At 43.3% G+C, this 16,062-nt stretch overlaps 2 protein-coding genes across 2 annotated transcripts in view; one reads left to right on the top strand and one right to left on the bottom strand.

The window, feature by feature from the left end:
• Window positions 1-3,855, top strand: part of USP7 (ubiquitin specific peptidase 7) — a 74,499-nt gene extending 70,644 nt beyond the window's left edge. The window contains exon 31 of the mRNA XM_074918820.1: window positions 355-3,855. Coding sequence (XP_074774921.1) covers window positions 355-461 — 107 coding nt within the window. The 3' untranslated portion in view covers window positions 462-3,855. The remainder of the gene's footprint in view (window positions 1-354) is intronic.
• Window positions 3,856-7,074: 3,219 nt separating this feature from the next.
• Window positions 7,075-11,282, bottom strand: LOC141966518 (lipopolysaccharide-induced tumor necrosis factor-alpha factor homolog). Its single transcript, XM_074919353.1, has 4 exons — window positions 11,177-11,282; window positions 8,906-8,971; window positions 7,635-7,794; window positions 7,075-7,183 (listed from the first exon to the last, which is right to left on the bottom strand). Exons 1-4 carry the CDS (start codon window positions 11,280-11,282, stop codon window positions 7,075-7,077), a joined length of 441 nt encoding a protein of 146 aa, XP_074775454.1.
• Window positions 11,283-16,062: the final 4,780 nt, after the last annotated feature.

Here is a 16,062-nt window from a genome sequence, read left to right on the forward strand (position 1 = left end):
GCTCAGCACTTTGGTGAAAGCTGGTACTTTGATGTGCCTGTGGCCATAAATTATAACAGTAGTTTTCTTGCTTTAGCACACACTTCACTGCTGTAAACTCCTATAAGTGACTGAAGAGGAGAAAAAACAGCTACCTGATCCAGAAACAGCTGTAAAATGTATTACTGGAAGGAAAGCAGCAGTCAGGAAAGCTGCCCTGTTGGCTGTGGACTGTAAGAGTGTTCTGCAGTCCTCTTCGTACCCTCTGATTCCTAGCAAACTGTGAACAGGGCACACGGGAGTAGTTTGTGTAAAGGAAATTTTCCAATTTAGTCTTAAAGCTTCATTATTTTTTTTTTCTCTTCTCTTTTCTAGGCAACATGTCTCATCCAAGGCCATGGCTAGGGCTTGACCATTTCAATAAAGCCCCAAAGAGAAGTCGCTACACTTACCTTGAAAAAGCTATTAAAATCCATAACTGACTTACTTAACCAGATTGTCAAGGCAAGGGACAAAAATAAGTGTGTGTGTGCACCTTTTTAACAACTGTAGAACTTTGGTACACGTGCACTATATCTGAAGTCTTCAGCAAGAGGATTTGCTGCTGATGTTAATTTTATTTTGTTGAGGCTGTTCAGTTTGGCTTCTCTGTATCTATTGACTGCCCTTTTTGAGCAAAATGAAGGTGTTTTTATAAAGCTTGGATGCCAATGAGAGTTATTTTATGGTAAACGTAATGCAAGGCAATTGTCAGCATAATGAGGGAAGAGTTTAGTAGAACAGTTGACATTGGCAAAATATTTGTCTGTAGTACGTTTATAGATGGCATAAGCTGGCTGGCTGCCCTTCCCAGTATGGTGTTCACCATCACTGCAGCTAGTAAGTCTTATGTTTAGACTCACATCAGATTTATTTCCTTCAGTTATACTTTAAATGACATTTTTGTGCATTTGTAAATGCAAAAAACTCACATCATCAATAAATAGCAATCTCTACTTCATTGTGTACATTGTTGGCACTTATTCGGGATTTTTGTCTCCTCCAGCTGCATAGGATCTTTTTTAATAAACTAGTTTTCGTTTAATTTAGTCACTACTTTGCATCCCGTTTTGCCAAGTGGATGCCCTGAGTCCTAAAAAGAGAGATTTGGGTCTTTTCCTTAAATTTACAACCATTGATAAATACCGTTGCGATTTATTATGCCATCTTCTGGCAAATAGAATGACACTCAAAAGTTGGCAAAAGCAAGTGAAAAGATTATAAATATCATTAATTTAGTTAACATGGGAAGAGATGGGGAAAACACAAGAAATAGCCTTTTAGCACAGAGGGCATGCTCACTAGTGTTTAGTAAGCTGTTGACTTTGTATAAAAAAGGAGGAAAAAAATAGAAAAAAGAAAAAACGAAAAAATGAAATTGTATATTTAATGAATGAACATGTACAATTTAACACTTGGAGGTTAATTTTGTTGGGTGAGTCTGCAAGTGAATTTCACTGATGTTGATATTCATTGTGTGTAGTTTTATTTCAGTCCCCAGACTGCTTCCTTTTATTTTGGAGCTAATGCCAGCCGCGTGTCTAGTTTTGAGTGCAGTAAAGATAGAATCAGCAATTCACACTTTAATTTTACATTCTTTTCCAGTATTTTATTTTGTTTCTGTAGCCGCAGTGTACAACAACTCTTCCTGTATATTGCCTTTTTTTGCTGGAAAATGTTGTATGTTGAATAAAATTTTCTATAAAATTTTTTTCGGTGAGTGATGACATGGACATTGAAGAAGATTTCTCCTTTCCTTGGAACTAGTTTTGGGAAATGTTTTCATTTGTGAGGTTTTGCTAAACTTGTGGTTTTTTTCTTAAGTGTTGACAATTGTATAACCCTCGTATTGGTTGTTTTGGGGAAAATTTGTGGGGTTTTCTGTTTTAATTGTTTGGGGTTTTGGAGGTTTTTTTGGTTTTTGTTTTTTTACCTCCTAACTAGTCACATTTGAGCTTAACAAATAAAAGCTTTTCCAGGAAGGAGCCGTGTACAAATAAGACAAATGGAAAAATTATTTTACTAGTTTGTTTGTAAAGCTTGTAGTAGAGTCTTTGTGGTAGACTTGACTCTGCCTGTACAAAATTTTTGTGGTCCAGATTCTCAAGTCTAATATTATAAATGGTGTAAAGTGAAATCTGGAGTCTCTAAAGGTAAGCTCTCTTAATAGAGTAATAGATTCCCGCCGTAATGTGTTCCCTGTATTCATAACCAAAACAAAAGTGCTTAGAAGCTTCCCTTTCTCAGACCTATCAATAAACATTTAGTAGGGGTTGCATATATGTGATGGCCTTTATACTGTTTTCTGAAATGGATTCTGGTGATTACTGAAAACACCAGCAAGTATTTTAAAATTAAATTTTAAGATCTATTTCACTCTTTAAAATGAATTAATTGCTCAAGTTTTAGGTATGTTTGGATTTCTTTTTAATTTATATCTTGCAGTGCTTTTAACTGTCTCTTATTTCCAAACAAGGCAAACCAGTTGTTTACTTTTTTTTTTTTCTTTTGATCATCTGAGTGCATAAGTTACAGGTAGAGGGAGATGCTTAAATGGTATGCCTTAAGTGGATAAAGGCTTCCTTTGATTTGTATTTGCATCGAACTGGTGAGAATTACACCACCATCCAGGTGGTGTTTTTACTAGTACTTGGGTTGTCTCTACAGGCTTTTTGTCAGGATTTGTATTCAAAATTTTTCTGTAAAATCAGAGACTCTGGTCAGCAGCAGTAAGCCCTAATTATATTTTGTGAATTTAATGTTGTGGTAGACTTGATATAAAATTGACCTTGTATCTGAATGTCACTAAGTTTTCACATTTAATTTATGGGATGTTGTCAGCTTTTAGGAAATACCTTAAGAAATCACCATGCTTTTTATTTCAGAAGAAAATCCTGCTAACAAAGTAAATTTTGGGTGCCTTTTGATTTTTAGATGACTGGTTTTTACTGGTTTTGCTTCAGTATTTGTGGTATTCCCACGCTAGTTTTGAAAAGATGATACGTTAAGGCATTCCATATGCAGTTTTCAATAACTAAAGTTTTTTATGAAATTTTTTTTTCTGGAGCACAAGTAACTTGTTTCTCAAATGTGGAAACATACACCTATGAAGAGAAGAGGAGTACAGGAGGTTTTCTCAGGTGCAGTATGTTTAGTTCATTCTAAAAAATTTTAAAGAATAGAGTCTTCAAAATCACCATGCTTTCCATTTCTTATTCAAATTTTGGAATTATCTGGATAATAAACAGTGAATGCATTAAATTAAGTTAATGATAATATAAGTGTTAAGCAATAAGGATGTAATTTCATGGTACAGAGCATCAAGGCAACATGATGTTAATGGCCCATCTGAATTCTCCCTATGAAAATAGCAAGCGTTGTTCCTGTAGATTTACATAGTGCCTTTTATCCTAAAGGAGTCCAAAGCATTCTGTGAAATCTAAGCAAATCACACCAGTGACATAGTTGCTGACTAGAGAGCGACAGCCAACAAAAACACCCTTTATACAAGAAGGCTTGCTTAGCAACACCAGGACAAATGCAAGACGCGTCGGAGGGCTCGGGCCGATGTCGTGCCGCAGGACGTGCCGAGCGTGCAGTGCCTCCCGCGTACTGGATCTACCTCAGCGCCTGCCCCTCCGGAGCTGGCACCCAGCACCCCGCCCGGGCACCCGCCGGCGCTCGGATCAGCCTGTCCCGCGGGCTCTGGGCTGCCTGCACGCGGCAGTGCCCAGATCTAAGCTACGCCGTGTTTTTGCTATTTAATATCCTTTGTGAGAAATCGTTTTCTGTAGGAACTGTATATATTGTAAATAAAATAGACTAGGATAAACGCTGGATCGGTGTCTTGTCGGTTCATTGTAGAAAAGATTGCGAGCGGAAGCTAATGGGTCGCTCAGAAGTCAGCGTGATTTTGGTTAGATCAAAGAGATAAATTTGACAAAATTCAGCCAAACTGTGTGTCAAGAGTGACATTCATAGCATAGGAAAAGCTGGCCAGAAGGTAAATGCTGACTTCTGTGGCAATTTCCAGGTTTTGAACTCTTGTTTTTTCTGAGACAAACTAAACAAGCATTTGGATATTGAGGTGGTGAGTGCCAGTGTTTGGTGTGAAGCGGTGTGGTGTCACTTCTACACCAGCCTGGTCTTTAGGGGCAGGAAAAGGGGCAAATGTTCACTTGTAATATGCCTGAATCTGGCTTCGGATCTGTGTTCAACTTCATTTCTGTCCCGGGTGTTGTTGAAGTTAGATGTGTACCAAGCGCAGCAGGAAATTAAATTTGCTAAGCCCCAGGCTGTAGCTGGAATCCTTTATTTTTCATTAAATACTTGTGTAATTGTGCATCCAAACGCTGGTGTAAAAATGCTCTAACTACTTCTGTTAAATGTCTCCTACACATCTTAAATAATTTCTTTGTTATGTACATATTCATGTGGTTTTGGTTTTTGCACCTTTCTTCCTGAATGTTACCAGCTTGATGCGTTATTTACCACTGCTTAACAGCAAAGCTTGCTCTTTCACAGTCAGATTTTAAAATGGAGAAAAATCTTAACATTTTAAAAAAATACATGAAAGAGCATGAGACCTGTTGGGCTGACATCTATGCGGCTGCTTGTGGATTTAATTGTTTTGGTATTATTTTCCATTTGGTCAAAGAAGGTCGGGATACCAGTGGATGGAGAGTTACTGACCTGTGTCCCGAGTGGAAGTCGGGGCAGCTGCTCCAGGAGTTGCATTTGTTGCACCGGGGGGCTGAGAGAGGCTTTGGGGGGTGGGCTTGGGGCTTCATGCAGGGCGCTGGAGGCATCGGAAAAGCTCCGTTATAGAAATGCCTCACTTGAGAAACTGCACTACCCACCCCTCTTAGGGGTTGGGAGTTTCTACATCTATAAAATGTAAAAATACTTCAAAAATGGGCAGTTTCTTTCCAAGTGGTTTGCTTTGGCCGCCCGCCGTGCCGAGGCCCTGAGGAAGGCCGGGTTTGTTAACGGGATCCTGCTGACACCAGGTCCTGTTCCAGGCTCAGGGATGCTGATCGGCATCAACTTGGGCCTTACAGCCGGAGGTGTGTGGGGCGCTGCAGCACGCTGCCCTGGCTCGAAAAAACGAGTTTCTGCTCGGTTACGAGCAAGAGTTTTCTTTAACAGCCTCTTGTGGTTTTGCTGTTCTCGTCGGCAGGCAGTGTGGCTTCACTCGGTGGGCTCTGCCAGGCTCGAAGGCCAGCTGACTCCAGCACAGGCTCTGTGCCTTGGTTTGATTTGCCTCGAAAAGAGCTGCTGGACGGTTTTCACTCGTTTTTCTCGCGTCTCGCAGTCGAAAGCCTTGCTGAAGAAGCAGGCCCTGCGCAGGCCTGGGCTAACTAAGGCCATTTGAAAACGCGCTCCCGGCTTGTGATGCCGCCGAGCTCCGGGCCGTTTGCCTGCTGGGCGGTGGGGAAGGCCGCTGCGGGAAGGCCGCGGTGCGGCCCGCGGCGGGAGCGCGCCCCGGGCCCCGCCAGGGGGCGGACGCGCGCAGGGCCTGTCTCCCGCCGCCGCCGCCGCCCCGCCCGGGCCCGCCCGCCGGCGCGGAGGGAGCGCTGCGGCCCCGGGCTGCGGAACCTGCCGGGAGCGGCGCGGGGCAGCCGCCGCTTGCTCCGGAGGGAGGACGAGCGACGGCCCTGGGCTGCGCGCTGCCCCCCCGGTGCGGAGAGGCCCGGCCCGGGGCGGGCGGTGGCGCCCGGCTGCTCCGCTGGCGGCTCCCGCGGGGCTGGGCGGGACGGGCCCGGCTGCGTCCCGGCGGCAGCAGCTGCGGGAACCCCGCGCCGCCAGACCGCTCCCCCGGCTCAGCCCGGCCCCGAGGAGCCCCCGCGTTCTGGGGTTGCTCCTTAGGGTCACCCCCTGCTTCTCCCGGCTCGAACTGAGCAAACCCCTCAAACAGAGCGGGATGGCCGTTCAGCGGGAGCTTTGGAAGCGCCTTTACCTCTGTGGCATCTCCAGACCCTTCGGCGCGGGCAGGGCGCCTCAGTCACAAGGTGGTGGGCGAGCAGCCCGTGTGCCCACAACAATTATGGTACTAATGGGAAAATATTGATGTTAAAATGTTGAAATATTGGGGTTTTTTTCTATCCGGCTTATCATTCCAGCCAGCAGTGACCAGCAGCAAGTGCTGTTCTAGGTCTAGGCACATTCCAGGCGAGTCATTACAGAGACTGGATTTTACAAGTGACTTTGGATGAAAACTGGGAGAATTCTCTGGACAGTGTAAAGCCTAGTGAAGTCCATGTTTGGGAGATGATTCCCTGCCAGTGGGAGGGCAGAGAGGTAAAATGAGGGCCTTGTGTTGTGCTTTTGGTGACTTTTTTTCAAGCTGTGCTTGCTGATTTTTCTTTATACATTTGCCCTTGGTTTGTTTGTGTGAAGGGGGTGCCCCAGTCTGACCTATGGCTCTGCTCTGGATGCAGCAGGCCATGGAAGCAATGCAGACAGGAGATATTTTGCCAGTATTAACAACAACAGGTTTATTTTCTTACCTCATATATATAACACAGTAAAGACAGTCTCATAACTTAGTATTTCGTTAATAAATAATCAGCTATACTGTACCACCCACAGCCCTGCAGGGGTAGGTCCCATATGAAGAAGAGCAGAGAGCAATGAAATCCCGACCAGTCAGTTCAAGTGCATAGAAGGTAAGTGCTTCCCTAAAATGTGCATGTTCAAACCTCTTGGTTACTGATGGGTTGAAAAGTTCAGAAGAGTCTGTGTCCCAGCAGGGTTGGAGATTTGAGAGGAGGAGGAGGAGTAGCACTGAAGTACTCGCTCACTGGTCATTTCACAGCTTAGGACAATGATTCAAATAGAGGATGAATTCAAGTGACCCTGTAAATTAGTCTTTGAGGCTTTTTGTTTTAAAGTCAATCCAACCACGTGATGGTAAACTCCAGGTGGATTCACCCGCAAGGGAGCTGCAGAACCTAGGCCTACTCCTATATGTTTCTTAGCAGTAGTTTTATGTGTAGAATCTTATGCCATTGAGAAACAGAGATTTGACATCATCTGGTTGCATAAACTATGTTTCTATAGTCTTTTGTATCTATAAATATGAAACTGGCAGCATGGACAGTAATGGTCTGCATCCTTGAAGATCCTCACAAAGAAAGGTACGAAGCAGCATCCAAAACAGCACCTACACCCAAAGAGGAGATGGACATGCATGGAATGATTTACTGACTTTTATTTCTTGGCTACACCTTTGCTTTTTCTCTGCCTTATTGTGCCTGCCTTTTCACTGCACGAGTCCAATCTTTACCAAATCTTCTAATGTTTAAAGTATCTTCGAAAAACTAATTGTCTTCACTGCTAGTGTCTTATGCATTGGTCTGATTCTGAGCCTGATTCTAAATTACAATAGGGAAGTAGACAATCTTGTACTAATTTTTGCTTGTCTTCCGAAAAGTAATAACATGGTTAAAAATAGTAAGTTTGCGTCCTCTGTAGCCATGATGACACATCTAGAATAGACAAAACTTGAGAAGAGCAAACTGTCTATATAAGCACTAGCTAGAACTTTCATTTTTTTAATGACTCTTTTTAACCTTCTGCTTTGAAGAATCTTCCAAGCATACATGAAAGCTTACCCAACCATACACAAGGTGGTGCACAGAAGGTAGGACAGTCTGCCCAGTCTGTAGGTGACCTGTGTGGTGATGTGCTGGCGGCAGGAAGGGCATATTGTGGATGTTGGTTTGCTTGAAAAGATTCCTGCTACGATGATCGGAGGCTGAGACACCATGTAAACTGAGTTCAAAAGGAAATGAGAAGCAGCAAAATCAGAAGCATGGGAAATCTTTGACAAGTTATAAAGCCTTAATTTGACAATGTAGGTTCTTAACATGGCTGCTCTATGTTACTATTATTGATTTCAGGTGTATTAATAAGAACTACTGTACTGATTACTCTGTGTACCCCAGTATGTTGCTTCTACTAGCAGCTGGTATTTACTCGGATAAGGACGTATGCAGGGAATGGGCGATGGGATAATCCCCATAGTCAGGCAGTCTCTGCCACTGGCAGGCGTACTCTGACATTGAGAATTTCTCTCCTGATATTTAAAATAATCTGGAAATGCATGTTTTCCCTGAAGAAGAGATTTGAAGCATATAGAGGAGCTTCCTGGATCAACTTTTCAGTAGTTAAAGTAAATTCATTGAAGTAATGAACATACAAATGTCACCAGTGGGATGCTGGTGCTGTCCCCAGTTAGTAGAGTCTGTAGCTTCCCTCATGTTTTTTCAGTCTGGAGCTGACTACCATACTCCTTGAGGGACATGCCCCTTGTAGGTACATGAAAGGTACTTTTTCAGAATTGTTAGCAGTAAAAAATACTGTTTTAAGCATCCTAAAATACATTGACACTGTGGCCTGAAGCAAAACTTCAGGAGTAGGAAGGTATTGTCTGTTAGGATACAGCATATCTGAGTTTAATTGCTTTCTGGTCTTAGGGATTTAAAAAAATTTATGTGTCTCCTTCCCTCCTGTAAGAGATATAATTTGACTGTTCTTTGAGGCCTTTCCTCAAAGTCTCCTTTGACCTTCTCCACTTCCATAAAGGTGACTAGAACAGGAAGAGCAAAATACACTGGACTTGAAGTTACTTGTTCTGAAAGTTGTAGCCCCTAGCTGGTTTTAAAAAAATGGGTGCTTCTGTAGATTGGCTAATGCTGGAGAAACAAGTCTGAGTCTCTCAGTTTATCTTTCAACATTTCTAGGGAAATTTTCCAGCCTCTTAGATTGTGATAGGGTCAGAAAAGTCGAATCTTCACTGTTGATTTTAAAACTAAAACCGTTACACTTTTCTTAGCACATAGAACCACAGACATTGTCAGAAACCCAGTCCCCTGGCACTTACCTGGTTGCTCAAGGGTGGCTGTTTCTCGATAGGAATAAGGTGGGGGAGAAGGATACTCATAACCCCCTAGGCAAAGAAAAACAGGGTAAAACGTGAAAATACATACAGCTTCTGCCCCCTGAAAGTCCTGTTCAGAGTCTGATGAGAAACTGCGTGGGGAGGTGCCTCGCAGGGGAGGCCTGACGTCGCTCAGCGAAGTACAAGACAGGGAAAAAATGCTACTGAATTGATTCATGTATTTTTTTGAAGACGGAAGAGCCCACAGTGACTAGCTAGTCTCACTTTCTACACAATGTAAGCTGAGAAACCAAATCCTTTTTTCAACACAAAAGCAGCAGCTGCATCTATTCCAGCATAACATTGGATTGATATTTGGACTTAAGGACTCCATTGATAAAGGATTCACAGTACCTCTAACTAGTTTCAGTGATTACTCTCCTTCCTATTAGTATTTAGAACCTTTTTTCTAGTCTGAATTTTATCTTCCTTCAGCTTCCAGCCAAGTAATTTAATCATACCCTTTGTTCTAGAAAAAAGTTAAAGATCTTTTTCCTTTTATTGTGGAGAAGGGAAGCTGGTGACTAACACACCTCATGCTTTTTTAGTTCTTTTACTAATCTTACAAATTAAGAATGCAGTCAGCCTACCTGAGCATTAAATAAATGAATGTATTAAAAAATACATTCATGAATACATTCAAAATAAATTAATATATAAAACTTTACAGCTAGCTAGCATGGATGTGGATCAAACTACCAGACCGGCCTGCAGCAGGAGGACAATCCCTATGAGAAGTCTTGTTTGGTCAAGCCCACACAGTGTCAGAGAAGCCCTCACCCTCAAACAGAGCAGCCCTGACGTGGGAGTCCAGCCTGCACCACTGAGGCTTTCACAAACAACGTGAGTCCAACCAGGGAATAATCCCACGGGGGTACAAAAAGGGACATAAACCTGGAATTTTCCAGAGTGAGACAAAATACAGTGGCAAAGTTGAAAAAATGTTAGCAATATTTCCTTGAATATTGCCAAAAGTGAGAGAGATTCGCAATGGCATTTGGGTTTGGTGGTGGTTTAATGTGGTGTGTTTAGGGTTTGGGTTTTTCTTTTGTTTTGGAGGGGGGGGGGGTATTTGTGGAAAAATAACTTTGTAAAACATCAAAAAGTAAAGAATTTCCTTCGGATCTAGAAAAGGAACGTACTTAGTACAAGTGAGTTATCCCTTGGTGTGTTTTAGTGAAGGACCTGCTGCCTGTGCAAGTCCCTGCAATTTGGTGTTAGATGTGCTGAGCGCCTGTCCCTCGGTTGAGTAGCTCACAAGTGAGACTTTTCCCCTCCAACCTCTTCCAAGCCCTTCTGAGTTTAGAAGGAGGCCGGAGAGGTCCTTGAAGACAAAAATATTTACAGAAAGAGCTGATGGGAGTAAAATGCTCTGAAAATGAGTCAAGTTTAGAGGCCCGGTACTGACACATCTAGACTTACTAATCACCTTCTGACCTGCCATTCTGGTTTCTGCTCCAGTCCTGTCTGAATGGCAATTTCCTCAATAGCAGGAAGATAAAGGTAAAATCACTGATATCTCAGTGTGTCTTTCAACGAGCGTGGGCTCAAACAGGCAGAAGACAAAGGAGTGTTGTGAGATACTAGTGTAGGCGTGCGAGCAGTGCCTAGTTTCAGAGGGAAAAAGCCAACCCAGCAGAGCAGCAGCTGTCAGTGCCCACTTGCAGTTGTTGAATTGCCAGCACTTCAGTCATGACGTTTCCCCATGAGACAGCAATGGCCAGGGGTCGTTCATCCCTACAGAATCTGGCTGCAGAACTGACTCATCTAGGGAGGGCAGCTCTGGGCACCAGGAGCATCTGGGAAAAGGCCCGTCCTCTGGAAAACTGAATTACAGTTTAAGCAAGACATAGCCGGTCCGTGTACAAAGTTTGCTGGGTGAACATTTGCTCATTAGGAATATTAAATTATTGTAGAGATACAGCTGCAATTCCTCTTCCAATAAAGCAGGTGTGGTTTGAAAAATTATTAACTAAACAAAAATATTTTTTTTGCCATTTTAAATGATGTTTCTGTTAGGATATCCCACCAACTTGCCTACGCCAACCCTGGGTTTTGTATGCTGGCATGGGCGCTTTCTAAACTCATCATGTCCTGGCAAAGCTTGGTCCTTTGTGAGCTCACTCAGCTCCACTCTGGAAACCAAGCAGCGTTTGCCACACAACCGTCACGGGGGTGCTTCCTTCCAAAACCCTCCCAGTGAATTGTGCTTACCCCCTTGGCTGCAGTACTCTGGTGCAGAGGGTTCTTGCATGTAGTGTTCATGGTGAGGTTCGTACATAATCATAGGAATTTCCACACGTCCCTTCTCATTAGACATCTCCGCAGTTTACCTGCCAAAAGTAGTGCAAAATAAAGTCTAGCGTAAGTGACTTTCAGTGCCCTGTATTTGTCAATGCCTGCTTCTAATTCATAGTTCTCACACTCAGATTTTACTTAGAGGAAAATTAGCAGTTCTCATATTCTGCCTTTTTTATAGACTGAAGCGCAGTCGGTTCCTGTTACACTTCATGATGAGGAAGATGGGATGGGAGAGCAGAAAATACCATCTTTCCATATTTCTTTGTGCTGCAAAGCTAAAAATGTTCCCCCAGAAAACACACTGTTCAAAGTGTGTAAACTCATGACTGGAAGTGTTACCTTTGCAGAAAAGTTCACCTAATTTTTTTCTATGGATCGTCAAAATAATCAAGAAGGGGAAGGGCATGCTTTGGAGCACCTGTGAAAAACCTTCATGTGTCATTAAGTCAGAGCCTACAACAGTGCAACCAGTGGCAATTTGGATCTGTCTTTCATCGGGTTATTGTGCAACCTTATCATCACCATTACTGTGACCAGTTTGGTACTGTGAAACTATCATCACCACTGTGACACACTTTTGTTGGGCAAGATCGTTATTAAATATGACTGCGCTGCCTGAGGCTCTGAACAAGATCAGGTCATGAAATATAGGTGTTTTGCAGGTGTTAGCAAGAACTGTTCCTCACAATAAAGGAGAGTGGGAGTAATAGGACACAGCTGGAGATGTGTGTTTGTATTACTGTAAATGGAATGATGCTAATTACTCCTAGCTGTGTCTTGAACTAGTATTAACTAGTTGATTTCCTACTAACGTTAACCACAGGAGTCCTTTGCAGAAGAAAGTTACTTTTGCACAGGTCAGCAAGGAAGGGCAGTTTGGGGGGAAAGAGGAGCAAAGATGTTTGTGAGGAGCTGCTAAATTAGTTTGGTGCAGTTTCACTGGCTGCTTAGGTAACTCCACGTAGCTCCTCGCGTTCCAGCTAAATGTCCCGTGTCATTGTTCAGACGCCTTCCCTGGTTTGGATCAAGACTGTGCCTACACACTGGTGATGCAAAAGTGAGGGGTCCTATTGTTACGATAAGTAAACAGAGACTGAGAAATGTAACATTTGGCAAGTCGGCACCAGCTGCCTGAATATGTGAGGTCAAACCAGAGTAGGATAGAAATTGCTGAACAAGGCAAGCTGCTCAACAGGTCTGTTTTTAAGGTATATTAGAGGACAATATGTGTGGGGGAGACCAAAAGAGGAGGGATTAATAGTGCTGAGCTAAAGCATGAGTCCTTTTAGGGAGGAAGAAAAGGAGGAATTTTAAAATATTACTCGGGAAGAAGTGATGGAATTTTCACAAATCTGAATGAATGGGATATAGGAAATGGTAGCAGAATGAATAATAAAGGGACTAGGTAGGATGGTGTGGGAAAAAATGACAAATACAGCACTGGCCATGTTAAGGCCAAAGATGCTGGAGAAAATTTCTAATGTATGGATTGGAGAGGAGGGATGGAGAAAGGTGTATCTTGGTATCATTGTTGTAAAGAAGCTAAAACAGGTGATTGGGGGTGTCAGGCCATTATTAAAGCTTCACGAAGATCCCATTGAGAAGAAAAAAGATGAGAATCGAGATGAAGCTGAGAGCCAAAGGGGAGTAATGATCTACAGAGAAGAAAGACAGTGTGACAGTGGTTAACTGGGGGTTCAGGAGTGTGATGGCAGACAGTATTGCATTAGCCAGTGGTGATCAAGGACTGTTTCCTTGGGACAAGGATCAGCGGGCAAAATTATAGGGAGTCTCTTCAAGTTTTTGGCCTATTGCTGTCTTGGTACTTAAACACCATGTACTAAATACTGGGTGTTGTCAGTTTGGGTGACGTTTCTGATTAATTCATTTCACTCACCGTGAAACAGGAAAAAGAAGAAACAGCTTTTGCATTTCCTCCAGTGACTGTAGGCCCAGGCAAAAGGCCTGTCATGAGGCACAGAGTAGGAGGGAATAATAATGGTTAACACAGCGAGAGCGTTGCAAGTTAACAGCTGAATGCAGGCAAACACCGACTAATCCTTGCTCCACCCAGTGAGGTATTAGTGTAATATCACCAGTTAAACGTATTATAGGACAAGAGATGCAGAAGTGAATCAGCAGCAGAGCTGGGAGTAGTGTGGGAGTCTCACTGGACTGGGTTGTGTTTGATGTACTAGAGCCCTGAAGCACAGAGGCTGTGGGCCATAGGCTGTTGATAAAGTTGGTACCCGGGGTTTTCTCACTTTCAGTGTCTTGTTATGTGCTTCTGATAGTGCTGCCAGTAGCTCTGTGTGTTGTGATGGAGGACCTGCCCCAGAGCAGATGAGCTGGGAGAACTGGATAGGCAGCTGGGCCTCAGCTTCTGCAGGAGTTTCTTCAGCCTACCTGGGAGAAAGTACCAGGGGTTTAGATACCCTCTGGGCTGGAATGCTGCAAGTCCAGAGGTCCAGGAAAGGCATTTTCTAGGGTATTTTATGCAATTTAGTAGATCCTTTCATTTGGCCTATAAGTGATTACTCTTTGTTCTTGGTTGCAACCATGCCTGTGATGCTCGAGAGCTCTTAGGGCTGTGACCCCCGACCTTTAGTGTTATTGCTATAGATTAGAGCTAGAGACTGTCAGATGTGATTAGCTGCTGGATAGGAAGGTGCGGGAGAGAACCGACAGTGTTAGTAACCCTGTAGGAAAAAATCTTAAGGAGAAATATCAGGCAGCAGTTCCTGAAGCATAGGAAAATGTCCTTATAAACTCCCCTCCAGAAACCAGTAACATCTAGGAGGCCCCTGCTTTTAATAGCTAGGGATGTGAGGTAAGTTGTCTTCTCTGCAGTCACACTGAGCAAATGGAGTTCTCTGTGAGGGCAGAGCAGACCCTTGTGCACTCATGAAGTGAGAGCTTGGTTTAGCTGGATAGTCCCAGAAAGCAAGTCTGTGCCTTCTCCTCTGAAGTCTCAGTCTTTTCTATGTATCGGTATAATCAGTTTGCACTGGAAAATAAAGCTCACTGAGTCCTGGGGAAATTAGTATTAAAAAAAAAAAAAAAGCAAATCACACCCTGAGGCATATACGCAAAGAGCCAGTTCAGGGAAAGGAAGGTGGAAATGACAAAGCCTTTATGCCTTCATGTTCCAGGAAGGACATATCCTAGGGGAGAATGGGCAACTGCAGTTTCCATCATCTTCCTCTGGATTTGCTCCAGGCACTTGTGTTCTGGTGTGAAGAGCAGTTGTCATGCGGCCAAGCAAAGCTGCTGAACTGCAGAATTCCACGGCAGGGCCCCACTCTGCAGCTCGCACCCGCACCTCTGCACATTCCCTCCCAAATGTCCCTGCTAGCTAAATAATCCCACAGATGAGAAGAGCTCGACCCGTGCCTGCAGAGAGGCACGGGCACTGCCTTTTGTGCTTTGTAAAGGGGAAACCGAGACACATGGTGGACAGTGTTTTCAGGAGTCCTAACAGAGTTCTTATTTGGCCTTCCATGTATGGTTCAACTACTTGCAAAGAGAATGATGACTTTCCTCCTCTCTTTGTGGTATTTTTCAGAAAGGTTTTTCAGGTGCTGCATGTTTGCAGTGGTGGGCAGAGAGACAGCCCTGTCTATGTAAATAATTTTTCTCCTTTCAGAAATACTTTTTCCAGTTTGATTTGAAATTCGTTGGAAATATGCTTTTCCAACAAACACTTCTTCAAAGATGACATTGTAGTATTTGAAGTAGAAGCGTTCATGAGCCTAGAGAGTCCCGTGGGATTCATGTCAGTTTTGACCTAGGTATAGCTCAGCAGACCACAAACTGGCAGCTACTCGACAGTTATTTCAGAAATCTCATTACTTGAGTGCTGATGAATCTTTGTTTTAGTCTTATGAGCCTGTGCCAATGAAGTATTTACGATTTCATTTGAAAATTGAAGTTCACTGCAGTACTTCTCAATTCAGATTCAGAAATTATACTGTGAAAAGGAGAGGAGGCAGATGCAATTTGGCAGATGTATGTGTGTCGGAGTCCAGGTAACATTTCCCTTACCTTGGTATTCTGTTCTGTTGCAGTTCTTCCTCAGAAGTAGATTGACCTAGTTAAAAAAATGATGTGGTACATCTGTGAAAGCTGATCAGGATTTACAGATATTTTTTTTTTTAATTTAACTGAGGCTTGTTTTAGCAAGGTTAATTTTTGGTCTCGTACTGCAGACTCCAAATGAAGTTTCTAAAAAGTTTTCAGAAGTGCTTGGCACTGACCTATCTTCTATTCCAGTTGAAGCAGTGGAGCTGCTCCCAGGACCTGGATATGGATGTAACAGCACAAAATACCTAGCTCTCTGGGAGCAGAGGAGAAAATGGAGGGACAACTTTGATATGTGAGAGGGGAACTAAAGTTGCAAAGGGCTGTCTCTGTGCCCTGTCTGTACTACAGCTGGCAATAAGGGCTGGATCATGTCGTCTGGCAGGAGGTTATCATATTTAGCTATCGCATCATGTATCAGGATGGCATCCAGAATCTTAGGCAGGACAGGAGGCAGTGACTTTATAGGAAAAGTGTTTAATCTCCATTCCAGCTCCAGCTGATGCCAGTGTGGGATTTGCCATTGACTTCAGTAAGAGCGGGTTCAGAGACGGAAAAAGGGAAGATGGATTTTAGGAGGAAACATTAAGTGATTCAGGTGTTTGAAGAGGATAGGGTAATATCTTCAAAAGTTTTGTATTTTGGAAGATTAACATTGAAACTTTATAGTAACTGATCTTCAGATGTCATGGACATTTGGAGATAGAGCAGTTTTCACC

Source organism: Athene noctua, chromosome 15, assembly GCF_965140245.1.
Source record: "Athene noctua chromosome 15, bAthNoc1.hap1.1, whole genome shotgun sequence".
NCBI classification, from domain to species: domain Eukaryota; kingdom Metazoa; phylum Chordata; class Aves; order Strigiformes; family Strigidae; genus Athene; species Athene noctua.